Source organism: Leptinotarsa decemlineata, unplaced genomic scaffold (assembly GCF_025532065.1).
Source record: "Leptinotarsa decemlineata unplaced genomic scaffold, Ldec_3_MD MMD2_tig00026307_RagTag_RagTag, whole genome shotgun sequence".
Classification (NCBI taxonomy): Eukaryota; Metazoa; Arthropoda; class Insecta; order Coleoptera; family Chrysomelidae; genus Leptinotarsa; species Leptinotarsa decemlineata.
The window spans coordinates 4170635-4191180 of record NW_027412681.1 but is presented as its reverse complement, the minus strand read 5'-3'; the positions used below and the strand labels follow the sequence as shown (position 1 = coordinate 4191180).

Here is a 20546-nt window from a genome sequence, read left to right as displayed (position 1 = left end):
TTATAGCGAAACACATGTTACGGTTTTATAAACTGTTAGGTGGAAATATCACAATGAAGTGTTACTTGGATGTACTGTATGAATACTCAAGATGAAGCTGCATATTCAAGTAACACTTTATGCTGTAGCTTCCTCAGGCGTGTTCAAACGGTATGAACACGCCTGAGGAAGCTATAATATAGCGAAACGCATGTTACGGTTTCATAAACCGCCAAGTGAAAATATCACAATTAAGTGTTACCTACTGGAATGTACTGTATGAACACGCATGATGAAGCTACATATTTGAGTAACACTTTATGTTGTAGCTTCCTCAGGCGTGTTTAAACGGTATGAACACGCCTTAGGAAGCTATACTATAGCGAAACATATGTTACGGTTTCATAAACTCTTAGGTGATAATATATCACAATGAAGTGTTACTTGAATGTTCTGTATGAACACTCATGATGGAGCTGCATAGTCAAGTAACACTATGCCGTAGCTTCCTCAGGCGTATTCATACATACTGAGCACGCCTGAGAAAGCTATTGTATAGCGAAACACGTGTTATGGTTTTTTCAAACTGTACTGTGAAAAATATAACAACAAAGTGTCATTTGATACTCATGAATAAGGGTTGAAACTCACTTTTTTATTTATTCGAAACACCCAGGTTTTGATGTTGGAATAATGGTTGTGTGATATATGGTCTATCGTGAATACAGGGCCGTATTTCTTTGAAGTCCTACCCTCCGGCCAAAATGAAGGGAACTGTTGCTGAAAAAAAGTTCTTACTGAGAAAACTGACATTCAAAATGATCTCAATGAACTATTCTAAGCAATGGAATATCAGTGGAAAACCAGAGCCCAAACACATAGCATTTCTGACTCAACATTAGTCTCGTTAGTGTTGCTAGGCTGAACCACAATGCGCTGCTGGACTCAACTTTCCTTAAAGGATAAGCCTGAGAGCATGCTTGTCCATTAAGAAAAATCAGTGATTTCAAAACCAGTCATAATCAAGCACCCAGCAGTGAGTGACAACTGAAAGACATCCTCTTATTGGTGGTTTTAAGTATGTTTCATACGAAACAATAATGAAATTTTCATGGATATGGGGCCGTTCAAGTATTTCTTAAGAATATTTATTACAATTATTAACTTACCCCCATCCCCCGTGCCAGCAAAACTAAGCAAAGTTCTTACACCCCTCCCATGCTTACGTAAACATATTATATGCATTTTTGATTCTTCAATCATAGACAATGTTCGGGTTGCCATATGTGTAAAAAAACTAGTGCTGATGTAATCATCTAGACCTTCTCGCCCCCCTTGTCATAAAAAATAAGCAAAGCAAATACCCCCCTTCCCCTATAGTGCTTACGAATACTTAAATAGTCCCTATCCTTCTGAAGTCCTTTCTGAGTCCATATAAGGGCAATTGTACTTTCCTGGACTTTGTATGGTCTATTTAACGGTTACGTTTGTATTGCAAAATTATGGACTTTTTATGGATATCCATAGGACGTCCTTTTAATGTCCGTGTCCATAGGGACAATTATGGAACCTTTTATGGATGTCCGATGGATATCCTGTGTTTTGCTAGGAAGTGGTTTTGAGTTTTGAAGTTTCATTTTCAATTTCTTTTTAAAATCATCTTTTTTGAAGATAATAGGACCAACAAGCAGTTGTTTAGTTTTTTACATTATAACCATGAATAATATTCATTTAACTGAAATTTCAAGGTTGAATGTTTGCGCTTTTTTAAGTAAATGAAAGAAACAACAAATTTACATTCGAAATTGACGTAGTTGTAGGATATGAAAATTCGAATTTAGATTATATTATTTTATTTTGCAGTCTCCTAAGAGAATTTGGTATTGATGCATTAGATAGATTTTCCTCAACGTTTGTTTGAAAGTGATTGACAATGTTTCATGATGAATTTCATTAGTTCGGACTTCCATTGTCTAATATTATATAAAATTATTTGGAATCTCTAAAAGAACCAATACAAATGAAGAATTAAAAACAATAGCTGAAAATAACAACTATATAAAGCAAAAAAATCCTGAAATGAAATTATAGTGAAATAAAATGTGAGTGAAAAATAAAACAATCAAACAAAAAACAAAAAACAATTAAAAATAAAAATCAGGAGATTCCAAGCCAAGTTATTTCACGACGTTTCTATTGTTAGTATCCACAATCGTCTTCAGGTGATGAATCATCACTTGAAAACGATTGTGGATACTAACTCATACCCCTCTGTAAAATTTTTCTTCACAATAAAAAATAGCATATGTTTTTTTATTCTTTGGAAATAGGATCTCCCAGTTTGGCCAACATAGAGTTTTGTGAAAGAATCTCAAGTCAACTTATATACTCCTGATCTATCCGACACGAAACTTGATTAAATAATTATTTGTCCGGTAAGCCACGCCGAAGTTTATCCTTTTCAAAAAAGAGCCTTTTATTGGTGGGTTCACCAAAGTATGTCAATGTCCTATGACGCTTATGAAGTATTATATCCGGAAGAGGAAGGTTTCAAAGTTAATCTTTTGAACTGCTTAGAAATTAATAGTTTTCGGATTTCTGAAAATTTACTGAATGACCAAATAGAATTGAATTCAATTCATATTCAATTAACGAGTTGGTAAAATTTTTATTCACGATGTGTACAATTTGAGTGGAATTCAATCCGTACGAAAACGCTTGAGAAGGCTGTTGTAGAGACACACATGTTGCAGTTTTGTAAACTTTCCATCGAAGTAACTTGAATACCCTAAATGGTGTTCCTGAAAACAATTTAATTTTTTTCATCTGATATCCCAAAGTGAGTATTCCAAAAGTCAAAATCCTCTCCATTATATGTAACTCAGTATTTCCTTTCAACGCTAATTTCCATTGATGAGAAAACAGGAATCAAAACAGATCCTTGTGGAACTCCACAAATGATAGCTTTATATCAAATGGCATATTTTCCTAGATACTTACCGAGTTGTGAGGTGGTACACATAAAATGACAACTGCGGAACAGTCATAGTCATATACCAAGGACCAGAATTCTCCACAAGTTGACTTAATAGGCCATTCGGTAACAATGTATTCCTTAGGTTTAGTATAGCCCTGAAAAAAAATTGATACGTGAAAAATCTGTGATCGAGAAGGCAATGAAACGAATTTAGTGGTTTCAGATGAAGAATGATTATGAGGGGAAACATTGATTTCAATGAAATGGCAATAACTTGGTCAAATGTGATGTCGACATACATTGATGATAACTTACATCAACAAAAACTGCATTGATGTAATCTGTGAAACTATTGCCTTGGAATGAAGTCAAGTAGGGACGGAAATTGTCAGCTGTAAGGAATAAAAGGCATAAAATGAACTAATAAAAAAGAAAATAAGAACGTTACCAGTGAAAAACGAATCAAATATATCATCAACCATGAAAACGACTGCTCCCTAATTATCTACTACTTACGTGGTACTATCAAGACGTCCCTGTTCTTCTTCCTGTTGTCTCCCCTGTGTCCCCCAGCGCAGTCCCCGATGGTGAACCTGGGGGTCTGCTTGCATACCAGCATGTACTCCCTCTGGTACTCGTTCAGTTTTGTAATAGCGTTCTTGGTCGATTTCTGTTTCAGTCTTTGGGAGAGCTCGCTCACAGGAAACCAAGAATTTCCACAGGTTACGTGCTCCTCCAGAATGTCGTAGATGAATTTGTATTGTTCCTGGGAAAATCGATGGTGATCACACATCAACAAAATTATTTTTGATGTTGAACATTGATATCAACACCAGCTCCTCCCTCAATCTCAACTCCTTTGAAGGAGTAAAGGCATTTATCAATGAGATAGTTTTTACGTATTTTTTAAAGTGTGTATGGTGGAAATGTATTGTATAGATTGATATCTAGAGAGCTCTTAGAAGATTTCTGCTAATTGAACTTAGCAGGTCGTATAATATAAGAACCACATGTATTATAGTTATGAAAGTGGGAAGACTGTGCTTAATTTTATATACCTCCAGCAGTGATTGAAGAAAGAAAATAATTGATGCGGGTCATGATTCCCAGTTCCTTGAACAATGAGCGACATGTATCATGATATAATAATAATAATAAATCGGCTTTATTGATAATACAAAAAAAATATAAAGATATATTTGAAAATGAAAATAGGTTACAGGAGATTCTGGTACTCCTTGGTGAAGTCTAGCTCAATGCTACTCTAACTCAACCAACAAGCACCACTCCATAATGTACGCAAACATACAAAAATAAAAGCAATTAACAGTGATGGTACCACGAAATGAGAACCGTAAATAAAATAATAATTTGTGATTACCTTCTGAAGATAGTTGATAACTAATTTAATTTAATTGATCTGTTATCTAAAAAGCAAAAGTTGACATTACTGACTATCATAGATATAATTTTTATATTTGTGTTTGAATTTCCTGATATTGAATCTCTTCAATTGCTCGGGCAATGAATTAATAAGTTTTACAGCACCAAAAAAAAAGATCTCTGAAACTGTGCAGTGCAATATTGTGGCATAGTTCATTTGTTTTTATGTTTAATGTTTCTTGAGTGAATATTTTCACGCAGAATTAGTTTTTGTATTAAAAGAGGAGAATGGGGAAGGGTGATCATTAATTTGTAAATAAATAACTCTTTCAAAAATTTTACTCATGGTTGGAAGTATACTGATAATCCTGAGATCAGAATAACTAGCTGGATCATTATTCTTGGGAATGGGTTTCCCAATGGCAATTTTTCACAAGTCTGGAAAATATGAACGTTCAAAACAACAATTAATGATATGTGTAATATATTTATCTATAAACGGGCTACAAAGTTTCAACATTCTGATTGAAATATTATCAACCCCTGAAGCTTGACTTTTAATATCATTCAGGATTTCATGAATAGCTTCTTCAGTGGAGAATCGAAATGAGAAGTTATCTTGCCTGACTAAATAATTATTGCTATAAAATTCAATATTTTCATCACAATTATTAAAAACATTTTGTACGAATTGGGCGTACGTTAGAGACATTGTTCTAATTCAGAGGTTCTCAAACTTATATGATGGAATCGGCCGATACTTGATGAAAATCCATAACTAACGTATTCCAAAAACACTTTATTGTGAGATTTTCACTAAATTGTTTTACAAAAACGCAACACGTGTTTCGCCATACAATGGCTTCATCTGGCGTGTCTTTCAACTCAGTTGAAAGACACGCCAGATGAAGCCATTGTATGGCGAAACACGTGTTGCGTTTTTGTAAAACAATTTAGTGAAAATCTCACAATAAAGTGTTTTTGGAATACGTTTCTCAAACTTATTTTGTCTACCGCCCACTTCGAGAATTATTTTATTTCTAGCGCCCCCAAATTTTTTCACTTTACTACATCTTAAGAATCACAATCGCAGTCTTTATTTCAATAATTAAATTATGTGTTGTGTGAAAATAATACTTTCTGATGAGGGTAATGTAAAACACCATTTTGTAATATTAGGAAAACTTTTATTCATGTTATTAAAATAAACATTTCAATTTGAATTTAAAAACTAATCTAATATGAAGGATGAATTTGATGATTTTTAACAAGTTTGTTAATATCAGGCTTGAATTTACTCAAAAACAGCCGTGAGTCACCGCGTTCGGTAATCTGCAACCGATTTTCCTTTTTAGTAAGCAACGTTGTCACAGCACTGCATCCACGTTCACACAAATATGATGATGAAAATGCTATAAAAAATCGTTGAACGATGGACCACAATCCAGAGTACAACTGCGGGATTGGCTTTTGTAGCCAACATTATCATTTCCTCGTTCGTTATCAGTTCTATGAGTTCATCCAGCTGGGATGATCCTGCTGTGTTGATATTTGAAAAAGGATCCAACACCCAATCCGGTATTTCCAATAAAAATGGAATCGTTCTGCGAAATCACTGTGTAGGTTGTCCAAATGTTGGCAGTAAACAAGCAAGTCGTCGTTGTTGAAGGATACTGCTGACAAGTTAGGGAAATTGCGAAACTCACGTCTGCCGATATTATTCTTGTATAAGAGCAATTTGGCTACAAAAGCAGTAATGACATTTTTTGTTTTAATCAAATTCAAGTCGTCACCTTGAAGTTGGAGACTGACATTATTGAAAAATTTATACAGGTCTGTCAAGGATGCAATATCATTCTTTGAAGTGATGAGGTTGTCGTGCAATTTATTGTCTTTGTTTTCCAAGAACTCTATTACAGCGTCAAATAGATTGTAAAATCGAGTCGGACATTTACCTCCTGATAACCAACGCACTTCTGTGTGAAACAGCACTCGGTTGAAATCTTCATCATTAGCAACACAAAGCTGATTAAATAATCTGTCATTAGAAGAGCTGTTTCGAATTTTATTGACTGCTTTGATGATACATTGCAGTGATTGAGAGAGTCCCTCACTCAAAATTTTTCGCAACCAAATGTTGTCTATGAATGAGCACATCTGGAATTTTATTTTTTAAGTACGCTATGAAGCCTTTGTGACGTCCTCTCATAGCCGGAGTGCCATCCATAGCAGCTGATATAATACTCTTCAGTGGAATTTCTTTCTCATCACAAACGTTTTCCAGTGTATTATATATGATTTATCTTTTTGTATCCGTCTCTAAATTTCTGGCATATAGTGATTATTAATAAATTTTCTCATTTTTAATAAACCTCACGTATGACAACAACAATGCTTCATTGGTTGGTAGAGTGGACCCATCTAACTGAATTGAGAATTTAGAAGTCTTCAGATGATTGCCCAACGACTCTTTTTGGATAATATCTGCCGCTGGTTTACGGAGCACAGTAGTTATTACTTCCGGTAAAATTGAATCCTCTCCAATAGTGTGAGGTTTACCTGTTTGAGCAATTAGCAAGGAGATATTGTAGGAAGCTCGGAGTCCGTCGTCGTCTTGCTTAGAAGTCTTGAGAGTTTCATCGCTTCATTCGAAAATGTTTTTTGACAAAGAAGGCACATATGCGGAGATGGATTTGTGGGATTTTCAATAAATCCATATTTAATATATTCCGCGATATACTGCCGTTTCTTCTTCTTTGATTTTAACATAATTTTGTTTTGAAAAATGCCGAAGTAAAGAATCGAGCATTGAAAACTTGCTAATGACGTCACTCATAGTATTCACCACCGTACGTATAGCACTTTACCTAGCTAGTCGCTAACTGAATTCACTTGTTTTCGTAATATCGTCGAATGACTTTACTGACTGGATGGCGCGCGCGCTTTTATATGAGGCAGCGGGCGGGCCTAGTACTTTCAAGAATGGAGACTAGGAACTTCTCGCTTCGCATTGAAGCTTACCGCCCTCTATTGTTTAGTGTGACAACTATCGGACAGGAAATAGTCACTGTCTAGTCCCCTAGATGACGTTACACGAGAAAACGCGCGATAAGAGTAATAAAAAGAGCGGTAAAGTTTGTGTTAAAAGCAAAAAAACATTTTCAAATTAGCCATCGCCCCCTAAACCGCTCCAACGCCCCCCAATCTTCTCTGTGCCCTTTACTGCCATCCCGCGCCTACAAGGGGCCTTATCGCCCACTTTGAGAAAGACTATTATAATTGCTTTTTTTGTCTCACAGATATCTATCCAGCAGAAATTGATTTTTCCCAAAGAATCGTCTCGTAGCTAGTATGTAATTGGAGAAAGGCATAGTAGGTAGCGAGAAGAAAGTCGAAAAGAACAAATTTTCTCAGTTGCCTTAATAAAAATAGAAATTTGAATAAATTCATATTCAATTCTTCTGTATGATATGTTCAATTCAGGGAGTCATCCAAGTAGTTCAGCAGTTATTTCTTCTGCAGTTTGGCTTTTGGTAAGTCTTGAGATTTCCACTGAATTTTTGCAATTTTTATCGCAACAAACAACATAATGAAGTGATCTCTGCAGCCTTGATATGCCTTTTTTTAATTGCTGCTCTCTTATGATCGTGGACCATGTAAAGAGTGGTCTCCGAAGTCTTGATGACTATATACAGGCTACATCCAGTACCATTTTGTTATGTAAACTCAAAAGTCTACATCGACATGTCGTCAGGGGAAGCTAAACTGTGGAGTACGCAATTTGGGGTGCAAACTCCTATGGGTATTTATGTCGGGTTGATATAGCTGCTCCCCGGTTTACTAATCTTGAAGAGTAGCGTATTTATATTTGTAACAGTAACTTTGTTCCTCAGTAATAGTTCCGATGACCAGATATGTCGGCTTTCTTACTTATATTTGCGGCTGAGGAATTTCTCCACTTAGGTTATGTCTTGTGAGTCGCCTTGTTTCACCTCGAGGTAAGTGTAAGCCTCTCTGGCATCCAGATGGTGCAGGAACGCTTGTGCATATACCCCCCGTAATCCCTGCATTGTCCTGGTTTGGGATAAACCATTACACATTTCCACACAGCTATCATTATTTTACTCTTCCTCCACCCCTATGGACTGATCCCGATTCTTTCTTCAGATGCATATGAAACAAATGAGTACCCTTAGGCCTCTGGTCGCTGGGTGTGCCACAGTTTTCCTGAGCGCAATGGATAATGGCATTAGTGAGATGCAGAAACAGATGGGCTGAGGGATTCACCTCCGAAAGACACTACTTTCGAAAGTAACCTGCCCTGTGTTTGATCAAATATTATGATAGAGCAAATCCTTGACAGCCTATCAGCCTATTTAGACCATAAAGAGGTTATGCTCTTCTGTACTGAATCCTTCGTGATACAACAGTCGACGTACAGGTTTTCTCTGTATTCAGCGATTCAAATCACTATTCTCAAGTATCAGTTGAATGAGATGTACTCATGATATGAATTCAAGCAACAGCTTGTTACTCTCTGGAATCAAATCTCCGTTTTGGTGGAAGAGAAAGGTCCTTGACAAATCAAACTGGAATCTGATGGTTTTCGTTCAGCCAGTAGTTGGTAACTCTGATCAGAAAGCTCTTAGACCGTCTTTCGGAGTTGTCCTACGTTTGAGAACCGGCGTCCTGCCGTTATATCAAACATAGCAAATCAGATTATGAGATTAGATTAAGTGAAGTATCACTCCTTTTGTGAATTCACTGTATAGTTTCCAAATGACCCATCACAGCGAATCCTCAAAACCACTTCTATACGAAACACATTTTTCAGGAATAAAACCTACCGACGAATTTAAGGGATCACATAGTTACGGGATAAGAAGCAATTCGGCAACTTTCCAGATCCTCAAAACTAGTCGTGACGAAATTGGAAGGGAAAGTTTTTCGAAGTCGTTCGTTTTCCTTCCGGGAATTTCTCCTCATAATCAAACCCGCGGAGAATGGAAAAAGACGAGAACAATCATATAATCGAAATCTCGCTCTTGGAACTGGGGATGAATGAAAGAGACCTTGACCTGTTTCGACAACAGGATGTTTATATGGCGGTGGGAAATATTTGTGGAAAATGATGATAAACTTTGCTGGAAATATTGCTGTGGTAAATTCATTTGTTATTCAGGTCACTGGCTTACTCACCACATTTTCTACTAAACCTTTCCTGGATTGTCTTAGTTTCTTCAGGTAACCGAACACATCAAATTTGTCTTCTTCCTCTGCCAATTCCATGTTTGCATCGACAGAAAGATATACTCCTGATCTTCCTCCTCCATCACTGAAAAACAAATAAAACTGTATTGATATTTGTTACAAGAAATTTAGTATATTCATTAAAAATCAGTGATTTAGTACTAGTAAACATTTTACACCTAGACATCGAGGACTCTTATCTTAATTGAAAAATTACTAATAAAGTTTTTTCAATAATAGATTTATTCAAAATTTGATTTGGCAGTGAATTTGTACTTGGGAAATAAGCAAAAAACAGCCTTTCTCAACTGTACGTTGCCAATAGGCTAAAACAGCTGTCTACCGGTGGCTCTTGAATTGAAATTAATATGGGAATGATCAGAAAGTATCGAGGAACAAGGAAAATTAAAACACAACAAGACCTCACATTCAATATATTAAACAAAACCATACACATTCCTAGAGAAGATCTAACACAAAGAAGAGTATCTGATGCAGTACAAATACAGGCAAATTTACCTAAAGTACCTGAAATACCTGAGTTGAGACGTTCGGACCGTATAAAGAGGCAGACGACAGGATGACAAGTTCAGTTTGAGGAGTAATAATAATAATAATAATAATACATCCTAGTGCCTAGAAGATGACAGTACGACCAGCTGTCGAAAGCGCTCGCAGATAATTAATAGAAGATATAATGTTTCAAATCCTTATTGTGAAATTTGATATTAAAATACTGAAAATGAAGGAAAATTAGTTGCATCATTCAGAAAAAAAAAATATATATATATATATATATAAACAGAGATAAAGATGTCATTGAGTGTATATGTAATGTGTATTGGTAACCAGTTGTTGTCCATCTTTGCAATTGGCTGCACCGCGCTGAAGAGGCCAATAGCCAGAAACACGTGTCCGAGGTTTGCCTCCATTTTTTGAGTGTTCTGTCCACAAATTTTCCCTTTTTATATATATATATATATATATATATATATATATATATATATATATATATATATATATATAAAATACAATATAGTTATATTTTTATTATATATATTATACAGTTATTGTGATTCTTATATAATCAGAAATGATTATTAAATAACAAAATTAATTAGCTCCCTAACTATATTATTGAAGGGGAACTGTTGGAAGATAGGTTGCACTATATCGTTTACTTGAACTATAACACATTTGTTTTTCCACCAACAAGTACTAAAAATGGTGACGCGTTTACAGAACGCGGATTAGTTTGGACAAGTGACAATAGTGAGCAAGAGGAATATATTACTTCAAGAAGTCTAATGAAACTTACTTGCAGTGCACTACCATCGGTCCAGCTTCATTAGATTTTATGACGTGTCCTACAACAGCTCTCACCCTTCTCCTGAATTCCAACAGAGCGTTGGCAAAAGGGCACGAATGACTGTGCCACTGAGTGTAGTGAAATTGGAGAATAGTCCTCTCTTCGGTGACACCCTGAAAACAACTGGCGTCAATAGAAATAACACTCTGTGTCAGGAACAGCTCACGTTGTCGTCCTTCTTATATAACCGAAATGTCCTGATGTGGAAATTGGCCAATTCCTCCTCCATCACGATTTGAATGTGAATACCTCCGTAGGTCTCCTCAATTTCTTTGGATGCGGGCCAATACTGCACGCACATAACCTGAATGTCAGTGATATATTACGGTGATTTATCGACTGCTACGTTTCGTCTCTTACCCTAATGAAATCGAACGTTTTCGTCAACATCACTATACAGCTCGCATTCTCCTGCCAAACCATCCTCCAGAAGTCCGTAACAGTTTCTTCCGTTGGGCCTTGGGTGACTATGTAAGCGTTTGGTTTTAAGAGACTCTACAATAATAACGAAAAATATTATTCATGAGAGGCTGACATCTGAAAATTCAATACCACTGTGTACAAAGCTGTTAAGAGTAAAGGATGGAATTTCGGTTTTGCTGTTCGGAAGATTGAAACACGTGTACACAAGATGAAAGCTAAACGCATGCAAGCGGTCAGTAGGCTTTTCAAGCTCACTGTGCTGTGAACAGCTGTTGAAATACAATTTGCTTATTACATTTCCAGGCAAGGCGAGGTTGCTGACCACCATGGATGTTAGTGGCTGTTTAAAACCAACTAGTCGAGTGGGAAGTATCACAGGACACCTTGATTCCCATGAGAAACCTTCTTGATCATTTCAGATGCATCAAAGTGTTGAGGGATTTTATTAATTCGAACGTCCATTGTCTAATATTATACAAAATGATTTTTTATTTTTTGTTGAATTCAATAAAGAAACACCATTTGTGGGGTTCATAGGGTCTATTACTCAGTTCAGGTGTATTTTAATGATACCTTTCTCTGCTAATACACTTACGAACTGATATTTACTTGCTTAGTATATGTATATTTTTATGCGATCTATTATATTCATATATTTCAACTCGTACTCTTGTTTGTATTTCTAGACTATGCGGGAACTGATCATATTCCAGAATTCATCATAAAAGATTGTGCCTCAGCTCTGGTTGAACCACTAACAACTCTGATCAATATATGCCTGAAAACATCAACTGTACCATTAATATGGAAAATGTTGAAATTGTGACCAATTTTCAAAAAAGAAGATGAAAGTGAGATAAAAATTACAGACCAATTTCAATCATATGGAACTTTTGTAAAGTGTTTGAGGTGTTGGGAAGACAATCTACTGTCATGTTAGCAACATTATTAGCTCCAATCAACACGGTTTCATGAAAGGACGTTTAACCATCACCAATCTTATAACAGTCACTCAATGTATTGCTGAGGGTGTTGATTGTCAGTCTCAGACTGATGTCATCTACACTGATTTTTCTAAAGCGTTCGAAAGACTTAACCATAGTATCCTGCTCAACAAGCTTTCGACTTTTGGGTTATTCAATGACTTAATTACTCTCTTCAAATCGTATTTCTACAACCGTAAGCAGTATTTCCAACCCAAGTCTGTCGCCTCAAGTCTGTCCAATATGTAGCCACATTTGGTGTACCACAAGGGTCAAACCTAGGACCCCTACTGTTCGATATGTTCATCAATTATATCGGAGCTGAGGTTGATGTCAATTTCCTTCTGTTCTTATTATTGCGAACGTCTCGCCCTGAATTTAGCCCGTGTTGCTTCATGGTGTCAGAAAAATAATCTATCTCTCAACATATCCCAATGTAATGTAATGTCCTACTCACTGAAAACGAATCTGACATTACACAACTACTTTTGATTCATTCCTATCTTTCAATAAACATATTGACACTACTCTGACAGCTGCTTATCGCATGTATGGATTCTTAGTTAGAAATACAAAAGACTTCGAAAAAGCTTCAACATTGAAATTACTTGGTTTCACTAGGCTGGAATATGCATCTGCTGTGTGGAGTCCCATATTCTATGCATATTCTATCTATCAGGTTCATATCAATCAACTAGAAGCCCAATAGAGCCGCTTCCTGAAATATACCTATGTCTTTTAAACTTGAAGACACGTATCCTACTGTAGGAATACTCTATTATGAATTGCTTGAAACTCACACTTTTTGTAGTTTCGAATCAAGGCGTAAATATTATTCATTTCTTTTTTTATTCAAAACTATAAATAGTATCATCATCTGCTCTCAATTGTTACATATGTTGAATTTTTGGGTTCCTAGACTCATCTAGGAATAGTGTCACCTTTTATCTCAACACTCCGCAAACAAATATAGTGTAATAATCCCCAATTTACACATTGTGCGATGCCTCTAATTCTGTTAGTCGTGTCAACTACCAAATTATACAAATCAAAAGACATTTCTTAGCTAACTGACAGTTCTGTTTTTAATTTTTTTTATATAGACCCACAATAGTTATTTATGTATCAAGGGAATTAGGAGGGCCTTAATTACCGATGGCAAAGTTTGCGTCCCGAGGGCCTCTGGCCCGAGGGACAGCAATTGCCTGAGGTTATTAAGGCTCATTAATTCCCGTGGTACATAGATAATTTTATTTCTGACCGATTTCAATAAAATTTTGTTCATTTTTGAAACGGAAAAATGTACCAATTCATTACCTTCCCGGTATATTTGAATCAGGTACCGTTGATTAAAGTAGAGTTTTCTTGTTGCTAGGTTGTTGCTATGTTACTTGTTTATAAACAGAACTTTGTTATCAAGCTGTGTTTGCGGTGAAAACGTGTTTTCTACCCCAAATATAATGGAGGATATTTTGAAAAAAGCTGAACAAGCAAGAGAATCATTAATTCCATCGAAAAGTGAAGCCGTATACCAAAAAGAATACAAGATATATCTGGACTGGCTGACACGGAAAAATGTTATGCCAAAAGATGTCACTGAAACTGTATTTCTGGCATATTTTCAAGAACTGGTAAGGAATTTTCTATGTTTTTCGGTAGATTTGGTAGTAATTGTGTTTATTCGTTTCAGTCAGAAACGTATAGTCCGAATTCTTTATGGACTAAATGGTCAATGCTAAAATCGATGGTGACTATACATGAGAAACGAGATATCACCAAGTTCAATGAACTACAGGCTTTTTTGAAACGGAAGAGTAAGAGTTATAAGCCGAAAAAGTCTGCTGTTTTATCTCCTAAAGATGTTATCAGATTCCTAAAGGACGCTCCTAATGATATTCATTTATTGCATAAGGTAATTTTTTTCTTATTTTCCTTTTTGTGTGTATTTATTTCCTTTTTTTTGTTATAGGTTGTTTTGATTATGGGTTATTTTGGAGGATGCAGAAGTCAGGAACTTTTGAATATGAAGATATCGGATATAGAGGACCGGGATTCCGTTATGGTAGTGAACGTACCGGAAAGTAAAACTGGTGTATCGAAGAAATTTACAGTTGTGGATGAAAAAGAGTTCTCCGCTTTGCCTTTATTAGGACTTTATATGTCTTTGCGTCCTAAAGGTATTGAACGATTTTTTTTGAGCTTCCGACAAAATAAATGTACATCTCAGCCAATTGGAAAAAACATGTTTGGGAAAATCCCCAGCAAAATCGCAATGTATTTAGGATTGCCAAACTCATCTTCCTATACGGGACATTGCCTTCGTCGCACTTCTGCTACTGCTCTAGCCAATGCAGGAGCAACTATGACTAACTTAAAAAGACACGGAGGTTGGAAAAGTTCCACGGTGGCGGAGGGGTATCTGGAGGATAGCATCGAATTGAGAAATAAAACGGCGCGTATGTTGTCTACTTTGTCATCAGAAGAGGCAGGTACCTCGACTGTAGTGAACAGAAGCTCCAGCCATACAAAAGAAGAAATTGTTTCCAGTGGCGGAAGTAATTTTCAGGGAACATTTCAAAATTGTACATTTATTATTTGTAATGACGTGAATAAATAAAATATGGTTCAGTTTTCATTTCTATTCATTTTTACTTGTGAAAGGTAGAGGAAATTATAAAATCTATAATGTCCCAAGGGAGTTATGACCGTCTTTATTGATAGCGTAACTATGACGATATAAGCTTATAATATCCCGGTCAGAAATAAATTATATTATGTAAGTACATATTTGTAAATGCCACTGTTTCTCCCTATTCTGTAATTGGGTTCATTCTATAGAAGATGTATTTTCCTTCTGATAATAAAGTATATTTGATTTGATTAAGGACAAATGAGTGGGGCAATGCATTTGTAGTTGAACCTAGCACCACTTGCTGATGAGATCCACGGTGAGTCAAAACAGACTAGTCTGGTGTTGGAATCATGAATGCTTTATTTTTGGGCTACTGTTCAATCAGTAGAATTGATAGTTAGTAAGTTATTGATAAAAATAGTTCTTTGGGAACTTTTGCAAATAATCCAGCCAGTTGCAATGTCATCAGCTGAAGCGTCTCTAGCGTCTAACAGTCCTGAGTTATTGGATCGAGACTTGCTTTTCTTGAAGATTGCATATATTAATAAGGATCTAGAGGTGATTTCGAATTGTAGTGAAAGTAACCAGATTCAGTTCAATGCCAGGCATCAGTTTTCTCCGAAACAAATATATTAATGTCAGGACAGATAATTTCCCTTTCTGCTCCGATAAGTTTATTGGGGGTTCAAATAGACACCAATATATTACATCAGTTCGGACTTCCATTGTCTAATATAATATAAATTGATTTGAAATCCTAGAAAAAAATTCAAAAGATTCGCCGAAAAATTGAAGGACGCAAGATGAGGGACTGCCAATGGGATCGCCACTTTCACAAGTTATAGCCAATATATATATATATGGAGTGGTTTGAAACTCTGGCCGTTGAAGAAGCCCACAAGAAGCCCCGAGTCTGGTTGTGATACGTTGACGACACTTTCATAATATGGAACAATGGGAATACAGAATTAGGCACCTGAGGCACATCAACAACGTAAGTCCTTCCATCACTTTTACAATGGAGAAGGAATTCCACAACGAATTGCCTTTTTTAGACGTATTGGTGAAGAAAACCGAAACTAAATGGGAAACCCATTCACACGGGGCAGTATCTGAACCAGAAATCCAAGCACCGTCAATCGACTAAGAGAGGAATCATCAAGACTCTACTAGACCGTGCTTTCGGGCTCTGTAAAACAAAAGAAGGTCTCGAAAAAGAACTAGGCATCATCAAAAATGACCTTCAACGGAATGGTGGAACAGGCTTTAGCTAGAAGACAGCAAGAGCTCCACCAGGAAGAGGAGCCGCCACAACCAGTACTTGTACTTCCCTACATCAGAGGATTATCGGAACGGATAAGAAGGATTGGGTCCAAGTATAACATCAGAAACTGTTTTAGATCTGGAAACACTATCCGTAGCAGTCTCACAAAAACCGGGCCACCAAACGCGGACTGCGATTCCAAGAATTGCATTTACTGGGTACCCTGCGACTGCGGAGGATCATACATCGATGAAACTAAGAGGCCATTGAAAGTTCGCATTGCGAGGAGAAACCAGCAAATCCGGAATAGCAGAGCATGTTTGGACTTATCAATATAATATCAAGTGGGCTCAAGCTGAAATCATCCACAAGGAGAAACACTGGTTTAGGAGAAAATTCAAAGAAGCCGCGTATATGTTGTCCAACAACGTATTCAACCAAGGAAGCGTAGAGATACGTAACATATGGAAACTTCTAATCAAGCGGAAAACGACCAACTCCCGCCAAACGGTCATCTCCCGCTAAAACCAATGAAGCGGTGAGAGGGAAGAGGGGATAGGTGAAAGCTCTCGAATGACCTAAGAAATAGTCAGATCTCTGAGGAATAAGTTTAGTTATTACAATCGAAACGTCGTGACGTAACTTGGTTTGGAATATTTCAATTTTAATTTTCATTTCTTGTTATTAATTTTTTTTTTATTTTCAGCTCGAATTATCATTTAAATTTCTTCACTTTTTTTGGTCGTTGCTTGTATATTATTTCTTTGTGATTTCAGTTTTTTGTTTGATAAAATTGTTAATTTTTTCGGTTAATCTATTTAATTTTTTACAGATTCTTTCTGGGATTTCAAATCAATTTATATTATATCAGACAATGGAAGTCCGAACTAATGAAATACACCACGAAACATTGTCAACCACCTTCAAACAAAGGACACCAATGTGTCTTGTCACAATCATGTTGCTGAAATTGCGAAGGCTGCTTCTCATAAACTTGGAACACTGTTCCAAACCAGAAAACTGTAAACACTTCAGCAACTTTTGATTTCATATAAAGCTCAGATCAGACATTCTTTGGAGTTGGATTCCATCCAGAAGAGAGCCATCCGCCTAAATGGAGACACGGACATCACTTGAAACATTGATAATTTGGAACACCGAAGGAAGGTTGGAGATTTGTTTCTCTTCAATAGATAATTCCATGGGAGGTGTTCAAGGTGGCTTGGCACATCTGATTCCACCAAGAGCTGTACATATCAGAAATACGCGACAGACTGTGGCTGCTCATCGTTTTGAGGTTCAACTCAGTACACCTCGAACTTCACTGTTTGAGAACTATTTCATTTGGAGAACTGCGTTTATGTGGAATAAACTTCCTGAATCGCTACTTCCGCACAGGCACCGCTCTTAGAGCGCCTTAAGATTTTTTCTATAGTGCTTGTGTTTTGTCTTTCTCATACTTACATCTATATAAGACGCGTTCACATAATCCGTGTCATGTTCTCCTTCTATCGAATCTAGTACTATCCTATTGTAGTCATCTGAAACAAAAAAGACGATCAGTGGCTCTCAAACCGTTATTATTACTTATAATACTGGCGCAGTTTGAAACAAAGGCATTGGCGATTTACCGTTGTTTTCAGTCATTTGATCAACAAGAGTTTTGACAAGGCAATTTCTAAAATCAATAAATATGAAGATATGATTACCCGTTATAGGCTCCTCTACAAACCTATAGATCATACGAATACTAGTAAGAATGGAATGGTGCCATTTTTTTTTCGAGTTTAGAATACATAATTGGAATACATAAATTGTTAGCTATAACTGCATTTATATTTTTCTTCGTAAATCTTGTGGACTCTGACTTTGAGTTTGATGACAGACTTTATTTTGTTGATACTTGATGAAAATCCAAAGTAGTTTACAAAAATGAAACACGTGTTCCACCAGAAATTGACTTCTTGGTGCGTGTTCGATACTGAATTGCATTCTGAATTATTCAATTCTTTTTATTTCCAGGCATTTCCGATGATTCAGTGTTGAAACTTTCCATTCCAAATGTGATATATCATAGTCATAATTAAAAAAGAAGTTCAACGCTCTTTTATTCTTATTGAGAAATTTCTTCCCGTCTGACCAATATAAAGTTGAGGTTTCGCAACTTTTAATCTCCTGACTCATCCGACAATGAAGTTTTGTTTAAATTTTTTTTTGATGAATTTTTCTTTTCAAAAAAAAGAGCAATATTGTTGAATAGATCCGTTTCACAGCTTGTTTCTGTAGGTTTTATTGAATAATGGAGTAATCGTTGTTGATGGCAATTTCTTTGGTATATCTCAGTTCTCTTTGAGAATTGTTTTCTGGAAGTGGAATATTCAACAGACTGTGAAGCTACTTTTGAAATATGCTGATGTTGCTATGCCGGGGCATTGTGTATGGAAATGTCCGTACTAGGTGGATTATTGAAAATTGCAAAATAAACATTAGTTTTAGTGATACTCCAAATTCTAAAATTTATTGAGTGATCACCTTCATCTCAGCTGGTAAACAAAATTCTGGAAATGAGGCAAATTGAGTTGATACTTTTATATCCTACAATTATCTTCAGCATTGGACATGTTTCTTTGTTTCCTTCCCTAAGGAATTTGTTGATTTGCAAGCGGTTGAAAACTTCTGATTTCTTCACTCTATGAGAGTGAAGAAACCTTCAAGTTGCTTTGAGATCGAATGGATACAGTTTAACCGAGATCAACAAGGCCATGAAACTGAAAACTTCCACAAGTCAAAATAGGGAGGAAACTCTAACGGTTGCACGTGGAATTCTACCGCACATCCTTAGGGTTATAGACAGAATCGGAAAATTCTTAGGAGAGCTTAAAATGAAAACAGAGTTCAGGCCCACCAGGAAAATACAACAATGCCTTCGATCTACTGCGGGGGTATATGGTATACCAAGCACCTGCGGAAAAGTTTATATCGGTCCCACTAAAAGATCCATGGGTACAAGGCTGAATGAACAAAGCCTCGGTATATAATAACATTATCCTGAGGAGGATAAAAGGCCACGAGAGGAATAAACGTAATCGCAATGCAGACTCTTCAGCCAAGGAAACGGCTGGACTAAGAATTTTAGGACCTAGTGGCACTTACGGCTTGATGACTTCGACAATTGCGGAACCAGCCAAACGTCACACCCATGATCAATCCCTGAAGAGATGGAATGAAATCAAAGGATGCAATCTTGTCAGGATCACTCTTGGCAACACTGGGAAGCTGGCGCCGAAGATATATCTGGCGATGACCAGGAAAAATCTACGCTTAACAGTAGGATTTCTGACTGGATACTGTCAAGTAAGAGAGCACCTCCACAATATGGGGCTAGTGGACACACCTCTATGCAGAATGTGTGAACAGGAAGGTGAAACTGTCAGGCATGTCCTATGCAAATGTCCGGAGTTATCGTCAATAAGAGAGTGTGTGTCAGGCGAGTCTTGGCCTACACCTGCCTACATAAAAGAGATGTCTCTCAGAGACCTGTCCACCTTCCTGGAAAGGACAGGATGAACGATGATCTAGGAGGACAACTTCAGTTTCTCATTGCTACTTTTTGAGCTGTACAAAATGGCGTTTACATATTTTTAATGCAACGTTTCTTTTTTGAGAAACTCTTATCAAAATTGAATTTTTTATATGGACATGTAAATAAAACAGCATTGATTTATAATAATATTTTCACAAGATTGTCTAATTTGACTGGAGCACTGCTACATTTGCACTACTAGATAGTTCCAGAATTGGCAAAGCTTAGCGTTTTCGTCGGGCAATTCAGTTGTTTCTAGGGTATGTAATGAATAGTAATGTATTGTCCTGTCAGATGATGTTGCTGTTTGAGAGAGAATTGGTTTTTGATTAAGGTTTCGGCAACAGACCAGTATCTGCTTCTGTGAAACAGGAACTGAGGTTGTAACGCCTTTTAATATATGACTTTTAGTGTCTGGTCTAAATTGAAAATATCACCAACACTTAAAAGATTTATAGGAAAAGTGGTAGAATGGGAAGAGCAATTTGATATATGTTGTGGTTTCAGAAAGGCATAACAAATTGAATTGTGTCATCTAGTACAAGGACTGTTGAATAAAAACATCTCATTGATTGAAACCACTTTCTCAAATTGAAACTAATATTTTTCTGTTTTTTATGATTGATTCGGCCGTTACTTGATGAAGATCCATGGCAATTTCATAAACTACACTCACGATTTGATCTCCAGAAACATTATTTGA

At 36.5% G+C, this 20546-nt stretch overlaps 2 protein-coding genes across 9 annotated transcripts in view; one reads left to right on the top strand and one right to left on the bottom strand.

Moving 5' to 3' along the window:
* Ptp36E (Protein tyrosine phosphatase 36E) overlaps positions 1–20546 on the bottom strand; it is a 131731-nt gene that overhangs the window by 6062 nt on the left and 105123 nt on the right. For 7 of the 8 annotated variants that reach the window (XM_074181071.1, XM_074181073.1, XM_074181070.1 and 4 more), the window contains 9 exons: positions 17725–17801; positions 11319–11453; positions 11125–11262; positions 10908–11071; positions 9539–9674; positions 3473–3722; positions 3272–3348; positions 2980–3111; positions 631–759 (listed from right to left, as the gene is read on the bottom strand). In XM_074181071.1, coding sequence (XP_074037172.1) covers positions 631–759; positions 2980–3111; positions 3272–3348; positions 3473–3722; positions 9539–9674; positions 10908–11071; positions 11125–11262; positions 11319–11453; positions 17725–17801 — 1238 coding nt within the window. The remainder of the gene's footprint in view (positions 1–630; positions 760–2979; positions 3112–3271; positions 3349–3472; positions 3723–9538; positions 9675–10907; positions 11072–11124; positions 11263–11318; positions 11454–17724; positions 17802–20546) is intronic. The other variant, XM_074181075.1, reaches the window with a different exon arrangement.
* On the top strand, positions 13295–15003 carry LOC141485077 (uncharacterized). The gene is made up of 3 exons (XM_074181076.1): positions 13295–13995; positions 14055–14276; positions 14334–15003. Exons 1-3 carry the CDS (start codon positions 13825–13827, stop codon positions 14979–14981), a joined length of 1041 nt encoding a protein of 346 aa, XP_074037177.1. The 5' UTR covers positions 13295–13824; the 3' UTR covers positions 14982–15003.

What these genes read in the sequence shown, in the direction of transcription:
- LOC141485077 (XM_074181076.1), top strand. Translation starts at nt 13,825, where the DNA reads ATGGAGGATATTTTGAAAAAAGCTGAACAAGCAAGAGAATCATTAATT. An exon ending in TGGCATATTTTCAAGAACTG is followed by an intron (nt 13,996 to 14,054) that starts GTAAGGAATTTT and finishes TATTCGTTTCAG; the next exon opens with TCAGAAACGTATAGTCCGAA. An exon ending in ATATTCATTTATTGCATAAG is followed by an intron (nt 14,277 to 14,333) that starts GTAATTTTTTTC and finishes TTTTTGTTATAG; the next exon opens with GTTGTTTTGATTATGGGTTA.